General features: G+C 49.6%; 1 protein-coding gene across 2 annotated transcripts in view; it reads left to right on the top strand.

The window, feature by feature from the left end:
* The window catches only part of sept7b (septin 7b), a 31,733-nt gene extending 18,331 nt beyond the window's left edge, over nt 1-13,402 (top strand). The window contains exons 5-15 of one of the 2 annotated variants that reach the window (XM_035431421.1): nt 3,024-3,124; nt 3,208-3,342; nt 5,318-5,435; nt 6,713-6,805; nt 7,516-7,612; nt 9,311-9,362; nt 9,609-9,734; nt 10,468-10,488; nt 11,178-11,313; nt 11,537-11,682; nt 13,218-13,402. In XM_035431421.1, the coding sequence (XP_035287312.1) occupies nt 3,024-3,124; nt 3,208-3,342; nt 5,318-5,435; nt 6,713-6,805; nt 7,516-7,612; nt 9,311-9,362; nt 9,609-9,734; nt 10,468-10,488; nt 11,178-11,313; nt 11,537-11,682; nt 13,218-13,257 (1,065 nt within the window). In that variant the 3' untranslated portion in view covers nt 13,258-13,402. The remainder of the gene's footprint in view (nt 1-3,023; nt 3,125-3,207; nt 3,343-5,317; nt 5,436-6,712; nt 6,806-7,515; nt 7,613-9,310; nt 9,363-9,608; nt 9,735-10,467; nt 10,489-11,177; nt 11,314-11,536; nt 11,683-13,217) is intronic. The other variant, XM_035431431.1, reaches the window with a different exon arrangement.
* Nucleotides 13,403-16,280: the final 2,878 nt, after the last annotated feature.

A 16,280-nucleotide genomic window follows, 5' to 3' on the forward strand; every position in this document is an offset into this window, starting at 1 on the left:
CGCTCTGCGTTTTGGACGCGCGTCGTCGCCGCGGCTCGGCGAGCGAACGAGCGAGGCCACCTTTGCGGCAGACCTCCCTTCCGCAGAAACGCCGGGCCGCGCTAGCCCTGCGTTAGCCGCGCGGCGCTCCTCGGGGCGGCGGCTCCCTCTGCGTTTCTGGTTGAGCAGCATAGCTGGCTAATGGAGCGGCGGTGCGGCTGCGTGTCGGCACACGCAGGCCGAGCGCGCGTCACCGCTCTCCCCTCCGCGACGCGCGCTTCCCGCTTCCTCCTCCGCCCGTACCGCGCAGGGCTAGCGCGCCGCGGGGAACTTCTCTTTCCTCCACTCGTGCGCTTTCTTTTGCTCTTCAAAGCCTCGCCTCCTTCCTGTGTTTGCGGGAAAACTCCTTTGAGCAGGTCCAGCTTTTACACACAAGCTCTGAGTGTTGAATCCGAGCCACGATGAGGAACAGTAAGTGCTTGACGATGGGCTGCAGCGCTTGGCCAAAGTGTTCTACCGGCCCAAGTGGCTTGAAAGCAAAGCTGCGTATGCTCCATTACTGGCTTATAGACAGCCTTGTGTAAAGCATCGTTCTGAATCGGCCTTGTGTGTGTACCGTGTGAGAGGCTGTTGCTGCTTCAGATGCTCAGTGCTGTTGCAGCAAGCCGTGTGCAGACTGTTGATGTTTCCTCCCTCGCATTCCGCTCCCTGTAGTTCAGTCGCGTCTCTCAGCGCTGACATCTCCCTAAGCCTTTAAGTGCCCAGCGGGGGTCCGTTTGCAGGCTGCACTAATTTGTCTGCGGCGTTTTATGAAACCTCTCCGGTGCTTTCTGCGTGCGTTGCGTACGCTCCCATTCATGCCCATTGAGCTCATAAGTGGGTGTGCGTTCGTGTTTGTTGATGGTACAGGCCTCTGCTGTGTGGGTCGGTTTTCTTTCTCTGCCTGTTTGTCTTACTGCAAGCGGCGGTGTTTTCAGCAGATTTCCAGCGTGTCATAACAAACGGTCTCGCCGCCCCGTTTCAGAAGGCGTTCGGGCAGCAAACTGACGAGTTTATCCGGGCCGGGGCGGAGCCTGACCTTTCAGACGCCGCTCGCTATGCTCCTCTGCTCGGCGTTTGGGAGCTGGAAAGGCCATGTTGCGGAAGGGAGGGGAGGGGAGGGGCAGGGCAGGCCACAGAGCTGTGGGGTGCAGCTTGAGCATGCTCAGGTTAAAGGACTGAAGGAGCCCGGAGCTCCGAGCTGTTTCTGTGCTGGGGTGTGTGGGGTGGGGTGGGGCGGGGGCACATTCAGCACCCTGTTCCTGTTTCACAGTCCGGATGCTCAGTGGGCACGGTGGGGCCGGTCTGTTTACCTCGGGCTCAGTGAACCGGCCTTACTCACAGCTCTGAGGAGCTTCCATGTTCCTCTCACCTTGACTCCTGTCTCTGCTGCGTGAGACCGGAGAGCCCCTAATCTGTCATTCCTGACCCCTGACCCCTGACACATCCATGCCGGAGGTGGAGTGTTTGTTACGCGCTTGACCGTAGCTGACCTTGGCCAAACAGCTGTTTCTCTCATGTGGCTAGAATCTCATCTGGAGTTTCATAGGTAAGGGCATTGACCGTTACGTTTTTTTTTTTTTTTCTTTATAAAGTTATTTACGGATACCTGTGGCATTTATCGCCAAGTAACTTTTTTGTCAGTCTCCCTTAAGGTACATAATATTAGAATGGCGGGGTCATTTAGTTTGACGCCTGTTTGAAGCCTGATGTGCTTTCTTCGTGCGGAATGCCTCCCCGTGTTTCTGGTGGTTGTGGAGAAGCCGCGCTTAGTGCCGTCGGCTGGCCGCAGTGCCGCTCGCCGGCTGCGTCGGGGTGGGAAGGTCAGGCGGGAGACAGGACGAGGATTTACGCGCGCTCGCTCTGAAGGGTTCCCGCGCGTGCGGTAAGTGGGTCGCGCACCCGCGACGACCCGTAAAAAAACGCTGAAGAACCCCGCCCGCGCAGCGCCAGGTGCTGGGGGAACGTGCGTCGTCACGCGCGGCCGACGCGGAGCCTGCGCATTCCAGCACCCCGCGGCTGCCCCGCTCCGTCCGTCTGATTTACTGCCACAGGATTGTTGTCCCTGTATAGATACCCGCATTCATTAGAATTTGTCCCCTGTGCCGAAGAAATGAATGATGTTGTGATTACTTAAAATAATGTTTAAATGCCTGCAGTGGCTCGCTGAAAACACTTGTGGTATAGGCCTATTTGCACTGGCAGTGATAGTTTCTGTAATGGGTAGTAAATCATATTGTTATTTTGATGGAGCGTTTTTTTTTTATTATTTTGGATTTCGTACCTGTTAAGCATTTGCTGCTGAGGATTTACCGTATCCACAAGATGCAGTCACCGAAGCAGAAATAATAAAATGACCTTTATCTGCTACACGCACATGTCTGGCTATTCAAGAAATTATACAGATGGCTTGTACAAATATAGCGAATGACTCTCCAGAGTTTTTTTTTTTTTTGTGTGTGGTTAAAATCTGCCCTGAAAATTGGTGGTGTTTTTGACATTTATCACCGCTGTTGTTAAAATGCAGAACTGTTTGAGGCCCATTCTTCACAGGTCTGACGTGTACCTAATGGTTTCAGTTACCTTACATGAGTCCTCTCTGTCTGAGTGTGTAGCCTTTGCCCCGAGGGTTTCTGTATACAAGGGGAGCTCTATCTAAAGCCTTCGCTTGGCAGCGGTAGTGACAAACTATTATCACTTTCACAGTGAGAATCTTTCCGTGCGGTTTTTGTCATTGTTGTACTGTTTCTGTTTTTTTGTGAGCATCTGACACCAGTTGTCACAAGAATAAAATGTACTGAAGTATTTAAGCTGGTTAACCTTATGAAGATGAGGCATGCTCTTTTTCCAAAAAACACAAAACAAATTGAACCTTGTAACACAGCTTTGCTGCTACTGCTACTTATTTGACTCACAGATTACATTTGTATGGAGTACAGAACGAATACGAAGAAGGGCTTCATTTTGGATCTTCTTTTCTATCCCAACTACCCGACCCTTTCCAGGTGGAACAGTCCAAGGTGCTAGTAAAGGAGGGCGGAGTCCAGCTGCTCCTCACAATAGTCGACACCCCAGGGTTCGGCGATGCCGTGGACAACAGTAACTGGTGAGTCCCGTCCCCCGCTGTTTCCGATGGACCGTGTGCATCGAGCTCCCGCTCTGAGAGTCAGTGTTTGTCCTGTTCTGCAGCTGGCAGCCAGTCATCGATCACATCGACAGCAAGTTTGAGGATTACCTCAACTCCGAGTCCCGCGTGAACAGACGGCAGATGCCCGACAACAGAGTGCACTGCTGCCTGTACTTCATCGCCCCCTCAGGACACGGGTATGTACTGCACCCTCGAGGGCTTGACTGTCATAGTCCCTCCCTCACCTCTGCCTCACTGCTTAAGCGCCAGCTGTATGGCTAATCAGCAATGAGTTGGTTAGTTATTAGATATTAACATTGAAACATTTATATTAACATTAATCTTACAATTTCACAGGAGTTTTAAAGGGCAGTGTGTAATATCTGCTATGTAATGTGCTCTTCAAAAGTAAAAATGTTCATTAAAGATTTAAAAAAATAACATTTTCTCATTTGAAATGACAGAATTATAGAACTGCCCTCTCGGGTCTATCCCCTGATTAGAGTCAGCTGCTGCCCATCTGGCTGCACACAGGCCGTTCTGTAGTTCGAACAACAAAGGTTCCTGGAGCTCTTGGCTCTGCGTCCGGGGACGCTGCGAAGCGGTGCACGCCAGCCGTGCCGTTGCCCGGGAGACGGCACGCCCGCTCTGTGGGATATTGTGTCGCGGACAATCGGGCCCCTCAGCGAGCCAGCTGTCCGTCACGGTCGCGGACGGCCAGCGGCGTATGTCACCCTGACGCTGCCCAGCACCTCTGTGCTCGCAGCAACATCTGCTTTCCCCGCACGGCTTTGCCCGTTAGCGCTGAGGAGCGGAGCGTCAGCCGGGCCTCCAGCCTGAGCGCGCGTTTCCCCGTTAGCGCTGAGGAGCGGAGCGTCAGCCGGGCCTCCAGCCTGAGCGCGCGTTTCCCCGTTAGCGCTGAGGAGCGGAGCGTCAGCCGGGCCTCCAGTCTGAGCGCGCGTTTCCCCGTTAGCGCTGAGGAGCGGAGCGTCAGCCGGGCCTCCAGCCTGAGCGCGCGTTTCCCCGTGAGCGCTGGGGAGCGGAGCGTCAGCCGGGCCTCCAGTCTGAGCGCGCGTTTCCCCGTGAGCGCTGGGGAGCGGAGCGTCAGCCGGGCCTCCAGCCTGAGCGCGCGTTTCCCCGTGAGCGCTGGGGAGCGGAGCGTCAGCCGGGCCTCCAGCCTGAGCGCGCGTTTCCCCGTGAGCGTAGTTCTCTGAAAACCAGGCAGGTTTGCTCCAGTCCTCCTTAACTGCCTTGAGCTTCTAAAAAAAAATAAAAAATAAAAATGAATTCCTCTGAACTCGCAGATATCGCTCGGGCTGTTCATCTGACGCAGCATGAAATGAATGTGAAATTTTATGGTTGGAAAAGTGGGTACGTGCTTTAAAATGGCACCCAGGGAAACTGAGTCGAACACAGGGGTTCCTACCCGGTCGGCGGACCTTGTGTAATCCCTGTTTAAGGGTGACTCGTGAGCGCTTCATTCCTGGGCGTTGTTTTGCGCCAGCAGAACCGCCCTTTGCAGGGATGGGAAAGTGCGCAGGACGTGTGTGGAACCGGTCTTTCGCGGGCCTGCGTTTCTGTCGTGCTTTAGTCACGCACGGCAGCAGGAAGTGCCCGGACTGGTGTGTTCAGATTGCTGGGGTTACACAAGTAACTCTGGCATCTGCTGCCTGAGCGGCTTCTTATTAAACCCAATTACAAGCTTGTGTAACTCAGGGTTCGGTCTGCCCTATTGAATTTATTGCACATTGTAAATACTCTGAATAAAGAGATGCTACAGTGCAATGCCCAGAAGGAAAAGGTGATGCTAGATTTATGCCTGTGCTCCTATTCCAGAACATACATGCAACTTTAGATAATCATAATATTCCATAATATTGTTTATGACTTAAACAGTGCTTAGAGACAATACATTGTATTTTACAATGTGTAAAGTTTACAGTAGTTTTAGTTTTACAAAGTGCTATGTTGATTTTTATTAGTTCTTATTCTGCGCCATTTCACAATTGGCCAGTGCTTGTGTCTGGTATTAAACGTAAACAGTATAAAAAATGTGGATGTCGCAGTGCCAAAGCAGAGATTAGAAAGACTTTGCCTTCAGTATTTTTTAATGAATTTATTTTTGTTTTCCTTATTCCCTGAACCGATGAACCCCCCCGTTCCCCCCCCCAGACTGAAACCGCTGGACATCGAGTTCATGAAACGGTTACATGAGAAAGTGAACATCATCCCTCTCATTGCCAAAGCTGATACTCTGACTCCTGAGGAGTGCCAACAGTTCAAGAAGCAGGTCAGTGAGCGCGCCTGTGCACGAGGGTTACCAAGGCAACCCTCGCTGCGCGTATGTGCGATGTGCATGTGTTACCAGCTGTCCAGAGGCATTCATGTCTAATTATGCGCTGTGCTGGGTAGTTTATATGCAGAAAGTTGAGCTTATCTGAATAATATGGTACCGTAGGCGCTGTGCAAAATGGGAGGTGCTGTAAACATTAAATTGATGTGTACGCTTGCCATGTGTGTAATTGTATAGAATAGACATATGGACGTGTTGGTTATTTTTATGTTCATTTTGACATTTGTATTTTGGATCCCGTGTTTGAACGTGCAGTGAATGAAGGTATTTAGACTTCGTGGAACATGAGGTGATTAGCATGAGTTTCCGCTCGTAAGGTGTTCTATCAAGCGTTTGGGCACGCCTGCTCAAACTCACGTCAGCCAACGTGCTAAGCTTGCTTTTTATCGAAAGCTTTTATTGTGAAAGCGCAAGTATAAGCAGCAGAAGCTCGGCGCTGTCTCGCAATTAAAAGTCCCCCCGAGCGCTCCAGCTCAGTTCCTAATAATAATCCTAGTTCATTATTGTTGGCTGTGAGCTCCTCATTCGTATGAGGGTGCCTGTGGCTGGTGGTGCTGCCGTAAGTGACATGGTATCATTAGCCAGTTATATTTGGGCTCTTTGTCGCGTGGCCCTCCTATCGGGTTGCAGGGAGTCTGATGCGTGTTACAGGCCCATGACATTCCTTTCTCTGAGAATGCAGGCACGGGGCACGCAGTTCTTAACAATGTTTCTGCTTCTGCCTGAGCGAGTATTATCACTGCCGAAGAGGAGATAAGAGGACAAAAATTCCTCACAGATGGAAGAGAAGACTGACTACCTTCTTAAAAATTCACAGTTCTTCTGTATAGCTGCTGTGAAAGATGAGGCCACGGTGGGGCCATTTCCTGTGCACAGCTCTGTACTGAATGTGCTAGATTTCATTTGACCTGCTGGAAGGATCTGGGTCTGGGTAGTGCCGTCATCTGTGGCTTTGGACTGAGATGTGTCCAGTCAAACGGCCTGGTCTCCTGAACAATGATGTTAAAGTTAAAGTTAGGAACAACTCTCAGGGTACTTAAATTGAGCCAGTCAGCCACCCAAAGCGGATGTAAGATGTGAATGTTTATTATTACATTTGTCAGTTTAAAAGTGGAAGCTTCCATGAAAGCTGTGTGCTGGCAGGCCTGTGTGTTTGGTTCTTGGCCTCAGTCTGTCTCAGAACAGTGCTGTATCTGTGTTCTCCCCTCCTGCAGATCATGAGAGAAATCCAGGAGCACAAGATCAAGATCTACGAGTTCCCCGAGACCGACGACGAGGAGGAGAACAAGCTCGTGAAGAAGATAAAGGTGCGGAACCGGAAACGACGAGACGCGACCCGCACAATCGGGTCACACACTCCCACATACGCTCGGCCTGTCCCAGAACAGCCAGCGCGGTCAATAAGACCAGCGCGATCGCCCCGAGTGTCAGTGACCCTGAAACGGCCGCTACCCAGCGGTCACATGCTTGAGCCAGAGGCAGTGCTGCTTTTTGTCAGGAGAGAGGCCCACTCCACTTCCTGTGTCGCTGTAAGCCTCGGGCAGCTGTGTGATGCCGTTGGTCCGACTTGCAGTGCTGCTGGAGCGGAGAGCTGCTGTTTGCACACGGCCCGTAAGGCCCTGGGTCAGGAGCAGAGAGCTGCTGTTTGCACACGGCCCGTAAGGCCCTGGGTCAGGAGCAGAGAGCTGCTGTTTGCACACGGCCCGTAAGGCCCTGGGTCAGGAGCAGAGAGCTGCTGTTTGCACACGGCCCGTAAGGCCCTGGGTCAGGAGCAGAGAGCTGCTGTTTGCACACGGCCCGTAAGGCCCTGGGTCAGGAATAGAGAGCTGCTGTTTGCACGCGGCCCGTAAGGCCCTGGGTCAGGAATAGAGAGCTGCTGTTTGCACACAGCCCATAACCAGGGTGAACCCCAGGAAAGCACCACACACCACCTGCCCCTCATTAATAAAACATGAGCTGAAATGCCCAGCTGTGCTGTATTATGCTCTGCCCCTTACGAAAACCTCTCCTCACACAGGACCGCTTACCTCTGGCCGTCGTCGGGAGCAACACCATCATCGAGGTCAATGGGAAGAGGGTTCGAGGGAGGCAGTACCCGTGGGGCGTGGCTGAAGGTGAGCTCCTGAACACCGGGTTCCCGCCCTTCGAGCTTTGCTGCGAAGCGGGCCGCCGGTTGTGCCGATCGCTCACAGGAGCGTTTCGGTTTCTGTGGACACCTCCCGGCTTCATCGGTGAAAAAATCAGAAGGCGAAGCCGCCGGCAGCACGTGCCCCGGGGGGCGACGGGCCGGGCCGGTCCGGTCTGGTCCGTACGGATGACAGTACGCTGCCGTGATTCCGTCCTGCTCACCCTGTCCCGGCTCTCAGCGCCTCTGGTCAAACCAGTTATCTCTCCGGGTCAGTTAAAATTCCTGCCTGCTGGAGAGACCCCCATCGCAGAGGGAGATAAAGGGTGGAATTCCGCGTTAGCTGCAGACCTGCCCACAGGACGGGCTCTGAGGAGTTTGTCTGAAGTGCAGGATTAGGCTGCTTCAGATAACGGGTGCTCTGTTTCTGTTCAGAGCTCGCCAGTGCAGAGACTTCCCCTTTTGGGTCATGGTTGGGGTTCTTATCAGTTTGGCTACAGTGTTTATCAGCAGCAGTGACACACTGTACAGTGACACCTATATCACAGTGGTGACGTAGGTGTCACTATACAACTGACATCATCAGCACCCGAGTATGCAAGTATTTATTTCTCAAAAGCCATGTCACTTGTGGCTCTGAACAGGTTTGCACTAATTATATCCAGCTACTTAAAATTTGAGGTAGCGGAATGTTGGCAGTCACATGCTTCCACCTGGTCTAACGGAAATGCATTGACACACCTTTTTATTAATTTTCTATGAGCTGTGGGAGAGAGATCATGCATATGTATAGGGGCAGTTTTTAGAGAATGCATTACACAAGCAGTTGCATCGGTCCACTGCTGTTACAGTGCCCTCTGGTGGATGAACTGTGGCAATGCACAGCCAATAACCAGCAGAACAGTTTGAGAAGTGATTTTAAGGTAGGTTGTAAGTATGTAGGATGTTAAGAAAGATGAATGACAGTTGGTCTTAGGCATTTTTGAATGGTTGGAATGCTTCATGTGTAAGCGAGGCGAGCACAGAGATATGTTATGTACTCAAGTTCCTACTGTCTGCAGGGCCTGTGTCTCCCTCTGCCCTGCATAGTTGTTTGATTTCAGTCGGTGTCTCACTGGTTTGTTGATGCCTCTGCTTCTTATCACTTCCAGAGATACGTTGTAATAATAGTGTTGCCTTTTCCTATCGGGGCAAGGATTGTTGATTTGCTGTGTCTTAACATCTAAAGAGCTTAACACAATGTCTGAACACATTTCCACAGCTAGTTCATTATATTTGGCCGTAGGCTTGTTGCGGTGTTCTGTTTAGTCGGAGATGTATGGTCCACAAGCCTACACCCGTGTAGCTATTGCTGCACCGTCAATACCAGAATTTTGTATTAAAATTTAAAATATAAATAAAAGTGCTTTTGCTGAGCTTCAACACTGACATGACTAAATTAATATGAGCACAGTATATCATATTCACGTAATGCTCAGTACCATCACATATAGCCAGTTCTTCTCAGGCTATTAGTGGAAAACTAAACTCATTTTCTTTTACATTGCAAAATTGTGCACATTTTATCAACGTCATTAAAAAATGAATACATGTACTCCTGGTTATTTGCACTAACACTCTGAGAATATTCAAAGCAAAGATCTGTGATTACTTATTCTGTTCCTGTTTTTTTCTTCTTCCCGTACAGTGGAGAATGGAGAGCACTGTGATTTCACCATCCTCAGAGACATGCTGATCAGGTGCAGAGCCGTCTGTCTGTACAGTCTGTACATTATCACCGCTGATGCCCTTACTGCCACATATGGCGGTGCACTTCTGCCAGTAGAATAATTTAAATTGGTCATAGAACGTCCTTGCTGTGGATGAAGTTAGAACATGCAGTACTGGAGCTCGACACATGACTCCCAGCATCACTGAAACAAAGCGCAGCTCTGTCTGAGCACGTGCAGACTGGTGAAGCTGGATTGGTTACATTGTTTCCCCAGGACCCACATGCAGGACCTGAAGGACGTCACCAATAACGTCCACTACGAGAACTACAGGAGCGGGAAGCTGGCAGCTGTCACCTACAACGGAGTGGACAACAACAAGAGCAAGGGCCAGATGACCAAGTGAGTCCCACCGGCTCAGAGCACAGCAGTGCCGCAGGCCGCGCGCCGCGGGCTAGCCGTGTGCACGTAGCCTACGGGCTAGCGTCCTTTAGCCCGTAATTCCGGTGTTTGTAGACAGAGGTGACTCGTGTAAAGCCTGTGTGTGATATTTGTTCCTTTTTTTCCCTCCCTTACTTTGTTGATAATATTGTTTCTCTGACAATAACCGATGTTTGTAACGTGTAGAAGAGGGACAGCATCTAAGGCACTGTTAGCCCCGCCTCTCGGTGCCTGTAAGCTGATTGGTCAGAAGAAGAAATGGAGGTTAAAAGCGCATCCCTCTTCCTGAGGTCCCACAGCCCAGCTGCAGCTCACTGCATAGCAGGCTTGCACACAGGCACTGCTCCTCCACTCTAAAGCACAGCCAGGCTGCTTAACACTGCGTACTGCAGCTGGACACAGACCTGAAGCCACGCCCCCTGACCTTAACACGGCAGCCACACAGCCCTCAGGCACTACTAATCTGGAGCCTGAACACAGTGCTTTTCAGCTCTCTCACTTTATTTTTTTATTTTTTATTTATTTTACTGTGAGCAGCACCTGACACAAGTTGATTTATGTGCTTTTGCAGCTAAATGTACGATCCAGTTTGTCACCCCCTCACTTTTTAATAACTTTTTTGTTGAGTGAATGTTTGCTTTTTTAGTGCATGGTCTAATTACAGCATGCTAAGTTTGTGTTTCTGTTTTTTTAGATTTGACACAGTTGAAGGCATGTAAGTGGTCATTTATGTTATTCCCAAACCTGACGCACAGTAAGATGGCTCTGACGTTGCTTTCTGTCCTTCTGGTTGGTAGAGCATACTCCAGTGGTGTGCATGCTCTCCTCATTCTCTCTCTGATTCACTGAGAGGGCTCCAGACACTCCTCTCTAGTCCTCTGATTTTACAGTTTTAAAAAATGTTTTTTTTTTTTTTTTTTTAAGATTCATAATCGTTATAATCTCTGGAATCTTCGCTCCAGGTTTAGTGCTGTAAATTACCAGTCTGAATCACGTTTCCTTCTTGAGCAGGTTCTGTTTTTGGCTTCTAGTGGTAGTCGGAAACTGTATTGATCGTGCTGATTCTGGGTTCACTAACACTACGAAGCTCCAGTTTCTAACCCTGCTGTCTTGCTTGGCTTTAGACCGTGGGCCCCTGGGGGCCCCGCGCAGCGGGTAAGGGCTTCCCTCTCTTTCCTATCTCTCCGTCGACAGGCTGCTGTCACCACAGTGCTGGGGTTTCTGCCCTCTCCACAGCTCATCCCGTTTAAAGGGGTGGGGCCCGGGGGGAGGGGTACTGCGTAGCACGGCGCGGATGAGGTGTGAAAGGGCAGAGATGGCTTCACTGAGCAGGGCTGGGGCGCAGCGACACTGAAGCGCCCAGGCTGACCCGTGTCGGTGTGTGTGACCCCCCCCCCCCTGCAGGAGCCCCCTGGCCCAGATGGAGGAGGAGAGGAGGGACCACGTGGCTAAGATGAAGAAGATGGAGATGGAGATGGAGCAGGTGTTCGAGATGAAAGTCAAGGAGAAGATCCAGAAGCTGAAAGACTCCGAGGCTGAGGTACTTTCTCAGGGGCACAGGAGACTGCAACATTGTCACTGTCCCATGTGTGCCTGTGTGTGCGCATATGCGGCCTGTGCGTGCATGCCTGCCTGTCTGTCTGTCTGTCTGTGAGTGTGAGTGCGAGTGCGTGCATGTGAAATGCACTTATCTGCGCTAGCCAGTCTTGGCGCGCCCTGCCGCTGGCGTGACTGACCCCTATCTGTGCCCTGTGGTACTGCAGCTGCAGAGGCGCCATGAGCAGATGAAGAAGAACCTGGAGGCCCAGCACAAGGAGCTGGAGGAGAAGCGGCGCCAGTTTGAGGACGACCGGGCCAGCTGGGAGGCGCAGCAGCGCCTGCTGGAGCAGCAGAAACTGGACGCCTCCAGGTGAGCGGGCGCTCGGGACAGCCCGGGGTGTTACTGCTGCGCTGCCCCAACACCCCGAAAACCTGCACACTGCACACGTCCCTGCTCTGTCTTAATGCTGCGCTACCTCAACACCCCAAAAACCTGCACACTGCACACGTCCCTGCTCTGTCTTAATACTGCACTACCTCAACACCCCAAAAACCTGCACACTGCACACGTCCCTGCTCTGTCTTAATGCTGCACTACCTCAACACCCCAAAAACCTGCACACTGCACACCTCCCTGCTCTGTCTTAATGCTGCACTACCTCAACACCCCAAAAACCCGCACACTGCACACGTCCCTGCTCTGTCTTAATGATGCACTACCTCAACACCCCAAAAACCTGCACACTGCACACCTCCCTGCTCTGTCTTAATACTGCGCTACCCCAACACCCCGAAAACCTGCACACTGCACACCTCCCTGCTCTGTCTTAATACTGCACTGCCTCAACACCCCAGAAACCTGCACACTGCACACGTCCCTGCTCTGTCTTAATGATGCACTACCTCAACACCCCAAAAACCTGCACACTGCACATGTCCCTGCTCTGTCTTAATGCTGCACTACCTCAACACCCCAAAAACCTGCACACCTCCCTGCTCTGTCTTAATACTGCGCTACCTCAACACCCCAAAAACCTGCACACTGCACACGTCCCTGCTCTGTCTTAATACTGCACTACCTCAACACCCCAAAAACCTGCACACTGCACACGTCCCTGCTCTGTCTTAATACTGCACTACCTCAACACCCCAGAAACCTGCACACTGCACACGTCCCTGCTCTGTCTTAATGCTGCACTACCTCAACACCCCAAAAACCTGCACACTGAACACCTCCCTGCTCTGTCTTAATGCTGCACTACCTCAACACCACAAAAACCTGCACAATGAACACCTCCCTGCTCTGTCTTAATGCTGCACTACCTCAACACCACAAAAACCTGCACAATGAACACCTCCCTGCTCTGTCTTAATGCTGCACTACCTCAACACCCCAAAAACCTGCACACTGCACACCTCCCTGCTCTGTCTTAATACTGCACTACCTCAACACCCCAAAAACCTGCACAATGAACACCTCCCTGCTCTGTCTTAATGCTGCACTACCTCAACACCCCAAAAACCTGCACACTGCACACGTCCCTGCTCTGTCTTAATACTGCACTACCTCAACACCCCAGAAACCTGCACACTGCACACGTCCCTGCTCTGTCTTAATGCTGCACTACCTCAACACCCCAAAAACCTGCACACTGAACACCTCCCTGCTCTGTCTTAATGCTGCACTACCTCAACACCACAAAAACCTGCACAATGAACACCTCCCTGCTCTGTCTTAATGCTGCACTACCTCAACACCCCAAAAACCTGCACCCTGCACACTGCACACGTCCCTGCCCTGTCCGCAACAGGGACGCACTTCTGAAATATTTGATTTCAAAAACAACTGATCATTAAGTGAAAATGAAGGGATGTAAAGACGTTCTCTTTCTCCCTCTCATTTAGGACCTTGGAGAAGAACAAAAAGAAAGGGAAGATCTTTTAAAGTGTTCGGGGAACAGCGCTTTGTATTTGCCAATTTGCCAGCCTGGATGACTGTGTTTTCGTCAAAGGGCAACGCACAGGTTCAGCTGAATATCATCTGCATGAGGGAGGGCCAGAACGCTGCTGCCTGTGGCCTTTGGGGTGGGGTGGGGTGGGGTGGGGTGGGGTGGGGGGGGGGGGGGGGGGTTAACCGCCATAAAACTTACCATCTTGCACACGCTGAACCCAGAAAAGCTCAGTTCCGTCTTACAGTTTTTATTTTTCCAAAAAAAGAAAGCACCGTTTAATGCAGAGGTAATGTTGTACAATCATGTTTTGGTGGTTGATTGTTTACACACACAAAAAATATAAAAAATCCCGTTCTTCCGTGACGTCCCAAAAAAAAACAAAAAAAAAAACCGTACGGTGATTCTGAGCGAGATGTTCTAAACGTTCTTCTATTCTCTGCTTCTTTGTCAAATATGCATAACACAGGAGACCATGTACCGAGCAGCATCCTATGAGAGAGTAGCCTAATGCGAAATGACCAAAAGACCAGTCCATTCTCACTGTAACCATGACGATGACGGCCACGATTTAAGAGAACCGTAAAAGGATGAATTACACCTCAGGCTTTTTTAAAAAATATATATATATGTATAACATTGGTTTTTGCTTTATCTTTCCCAAAAAATAATGCTTCTTTTATTTCTTGTAATTTAAATTATCTAGCCTTGGACAGCCATGTATAACATCATTAATGTAATATTTCATTTAGTTTTTTTTTTTTGGTTTATATATATATATATATATATATATATATATATATAGGCCCTGATAAAGTAATCTTTTTTTTTTGGAAGTTGGAGGAGTCTTGGGAGGATTGGCCAGTTAGTTGACTGGTTTTCAGGTAGCATCAGTGGGCAGTTCAGAATGAACTGACGGCCGGCTGTATGTCTACTTTAACGAGTGTCCTCACGCCAGCATTGGGTTTTCCCTGACAGCCAGAGGTCATCGCCACACTTAGGTTTGTTCATGTACTGCATCTCTGTATTTTTTATTTTGTTTTTCATTCGTATTGTACAAAGTCACGTAATAAACTTGTGATGATACAGGTCGGCTTATTTTCATTGCTTCATCCGTTTCTTTGCCAGAAATTCATGTTCAAGCCATTTTGGTTGTCTACTATACTAATGTAGTGTGAAATCAGACTCATATTGTTATGGAAGGAAGCTCTATATTTTAATATGGATCATCAGTGTTTCTTTGAAATCGTTTGAATGTTTCATATCAACATAATTATTATTTTTGCCACCAGGGGGCAACATGATGATGCTAGGTTTATAAGAGGTAACAGACTAGTCGAATCACATGCAGTAGATATTGCATATGGCTTTCCTTAGGATGATTAAGCACGTACACCAGGTGATACGGTATTGTTGATTATTTTCATTACTGCCAGACCAGTGTTCTACAGAGGATTCTTGTCTAGTCATGTTCAATTCTTATCAAGATCATCTGTTTGGTTTTATATGCGTAAGCCAGACGTCTGCATGATCACACGCTAGGTCACTGCCCAGTACAACCTGCAGAGTTAATATGTTTTACACAGGATTGTTTACTCTTGTTCTGGTTAAGGGAGGGAATCGTTAGGGAACTGCCCCACAGTCTCTCACATTTCCCAAGGGGGCTTTTGTGTAACCTGGTGTGTGTTCCAGCCAATTACTCTGGCTTAAACGGCCCAATTATTTAATTGTTTGTGCACATTTACACCTGTGCGCTCCCCCACATACATACCTCTGAGCATCTTGAGTAGCGTTGTTATAATCTGAAGATGACTTACCTGATCCTGAACACAGTCCTTAAACCCATTTAGATTTTTCATTATTTATTCTTCGCATGATGATTTATGCGTGGAATGCGCTTACCTCACCCTGCTACTGAATGACCTGGGTTAAAAGCTGGACTTTGGACCCCAGCTGGAGTGCTGCAGTGAACGCACACATGGCCTGAGCTCTTCTGGCAGGGCACAACCGCCCTGCGCTCAAAGGGTGATGCTGTGTACCTAACCTCTCTCCTCATTGGTTAAAGGCACGCGCTGGTCATCGGGTTGGGGTCTCTCTGCCAATCGTTATTGGTCAGTGATCCTGACCATGCAACGTGATATAGGCTGATTTTGTAAGGGGGCATAAGACCATCGGTGTATTAGGACTACTGCAAGGCCACCCAAATTGGACATTGGATCCAGCACACGTAATCTTAAGATTCTGTGCATGTTTGCATGGGAGACCCTGGTATTTAGTGCTGGAGCTCCAAACTTTCCAAATTTTGTTGCAGTATGACTGGTTTTGCCAAAGTATACAAAGCTGCATCATAAAAACTTTAATCTGTAACTATACAGATGCACTGGTAATAAAATGTTTTTAAAACTGTTGTAACATATATGAAGATGCTGTGCTACACTCCTTGCTGAAAGATCTTTTTCGGCAGTAGTGTTCTATGGAACTTTGTTCAGACTGAATGGAACATGGACACTTGTGGTCCCTGATTACATAAAATTGTACATCTACACAATACATTATCTGCATAGGTGCATCGTGACTGACTTTACTTATGTTATGGTTTCTTTTTCCTTTCCCAAATGCACTACTTTTCAGAATTCAGTCCCATATCCGTCGAGTCACATGTCCTATGAATAGTGCATCCCACTTTCATGCTCATTTGGGGTGATGGCAGGAAAGCCAGGTCTCCATGGTGACTGTTTGGGGCACTGTGCTACATGCGTGTGCTGAGACAGTGCTCTGTGTGCTATGGCTGCAGTGATGTGGAAGGTCTGAGGGTTAAAGCCAGTTTACTGGGTCAGAGCCTTTCTGAACAATCCGGGCTCCGTCTACCTGTAATCAGCACCACCTCTGTCTCGTTTCTTTAAACTACATCCCCTGAACAACGTGCTCCCTTCAGCGCCAGCTGGAGTTCACATTCAGGGTACAGGTTTGGTTACAGTAGGGAGCTTTGGAGGTTCATCTGCTGATGTCTTAAACTGAG

Source organism: Anguilla anguilla, chromosome 1, assembly GCF_013347855.1.
Source record: "Anguilla anguilla isolate fAngAng1 chromosome 1, fAngAng1.pri, whole genome shotgun sequence".
NCBI classification, from domain to species: Eukaryota; Metazoa; Chordata; class Actinopteri; order Anguilliformes; family Anguillidae; genus Anguilla; species Anguilla anguilla.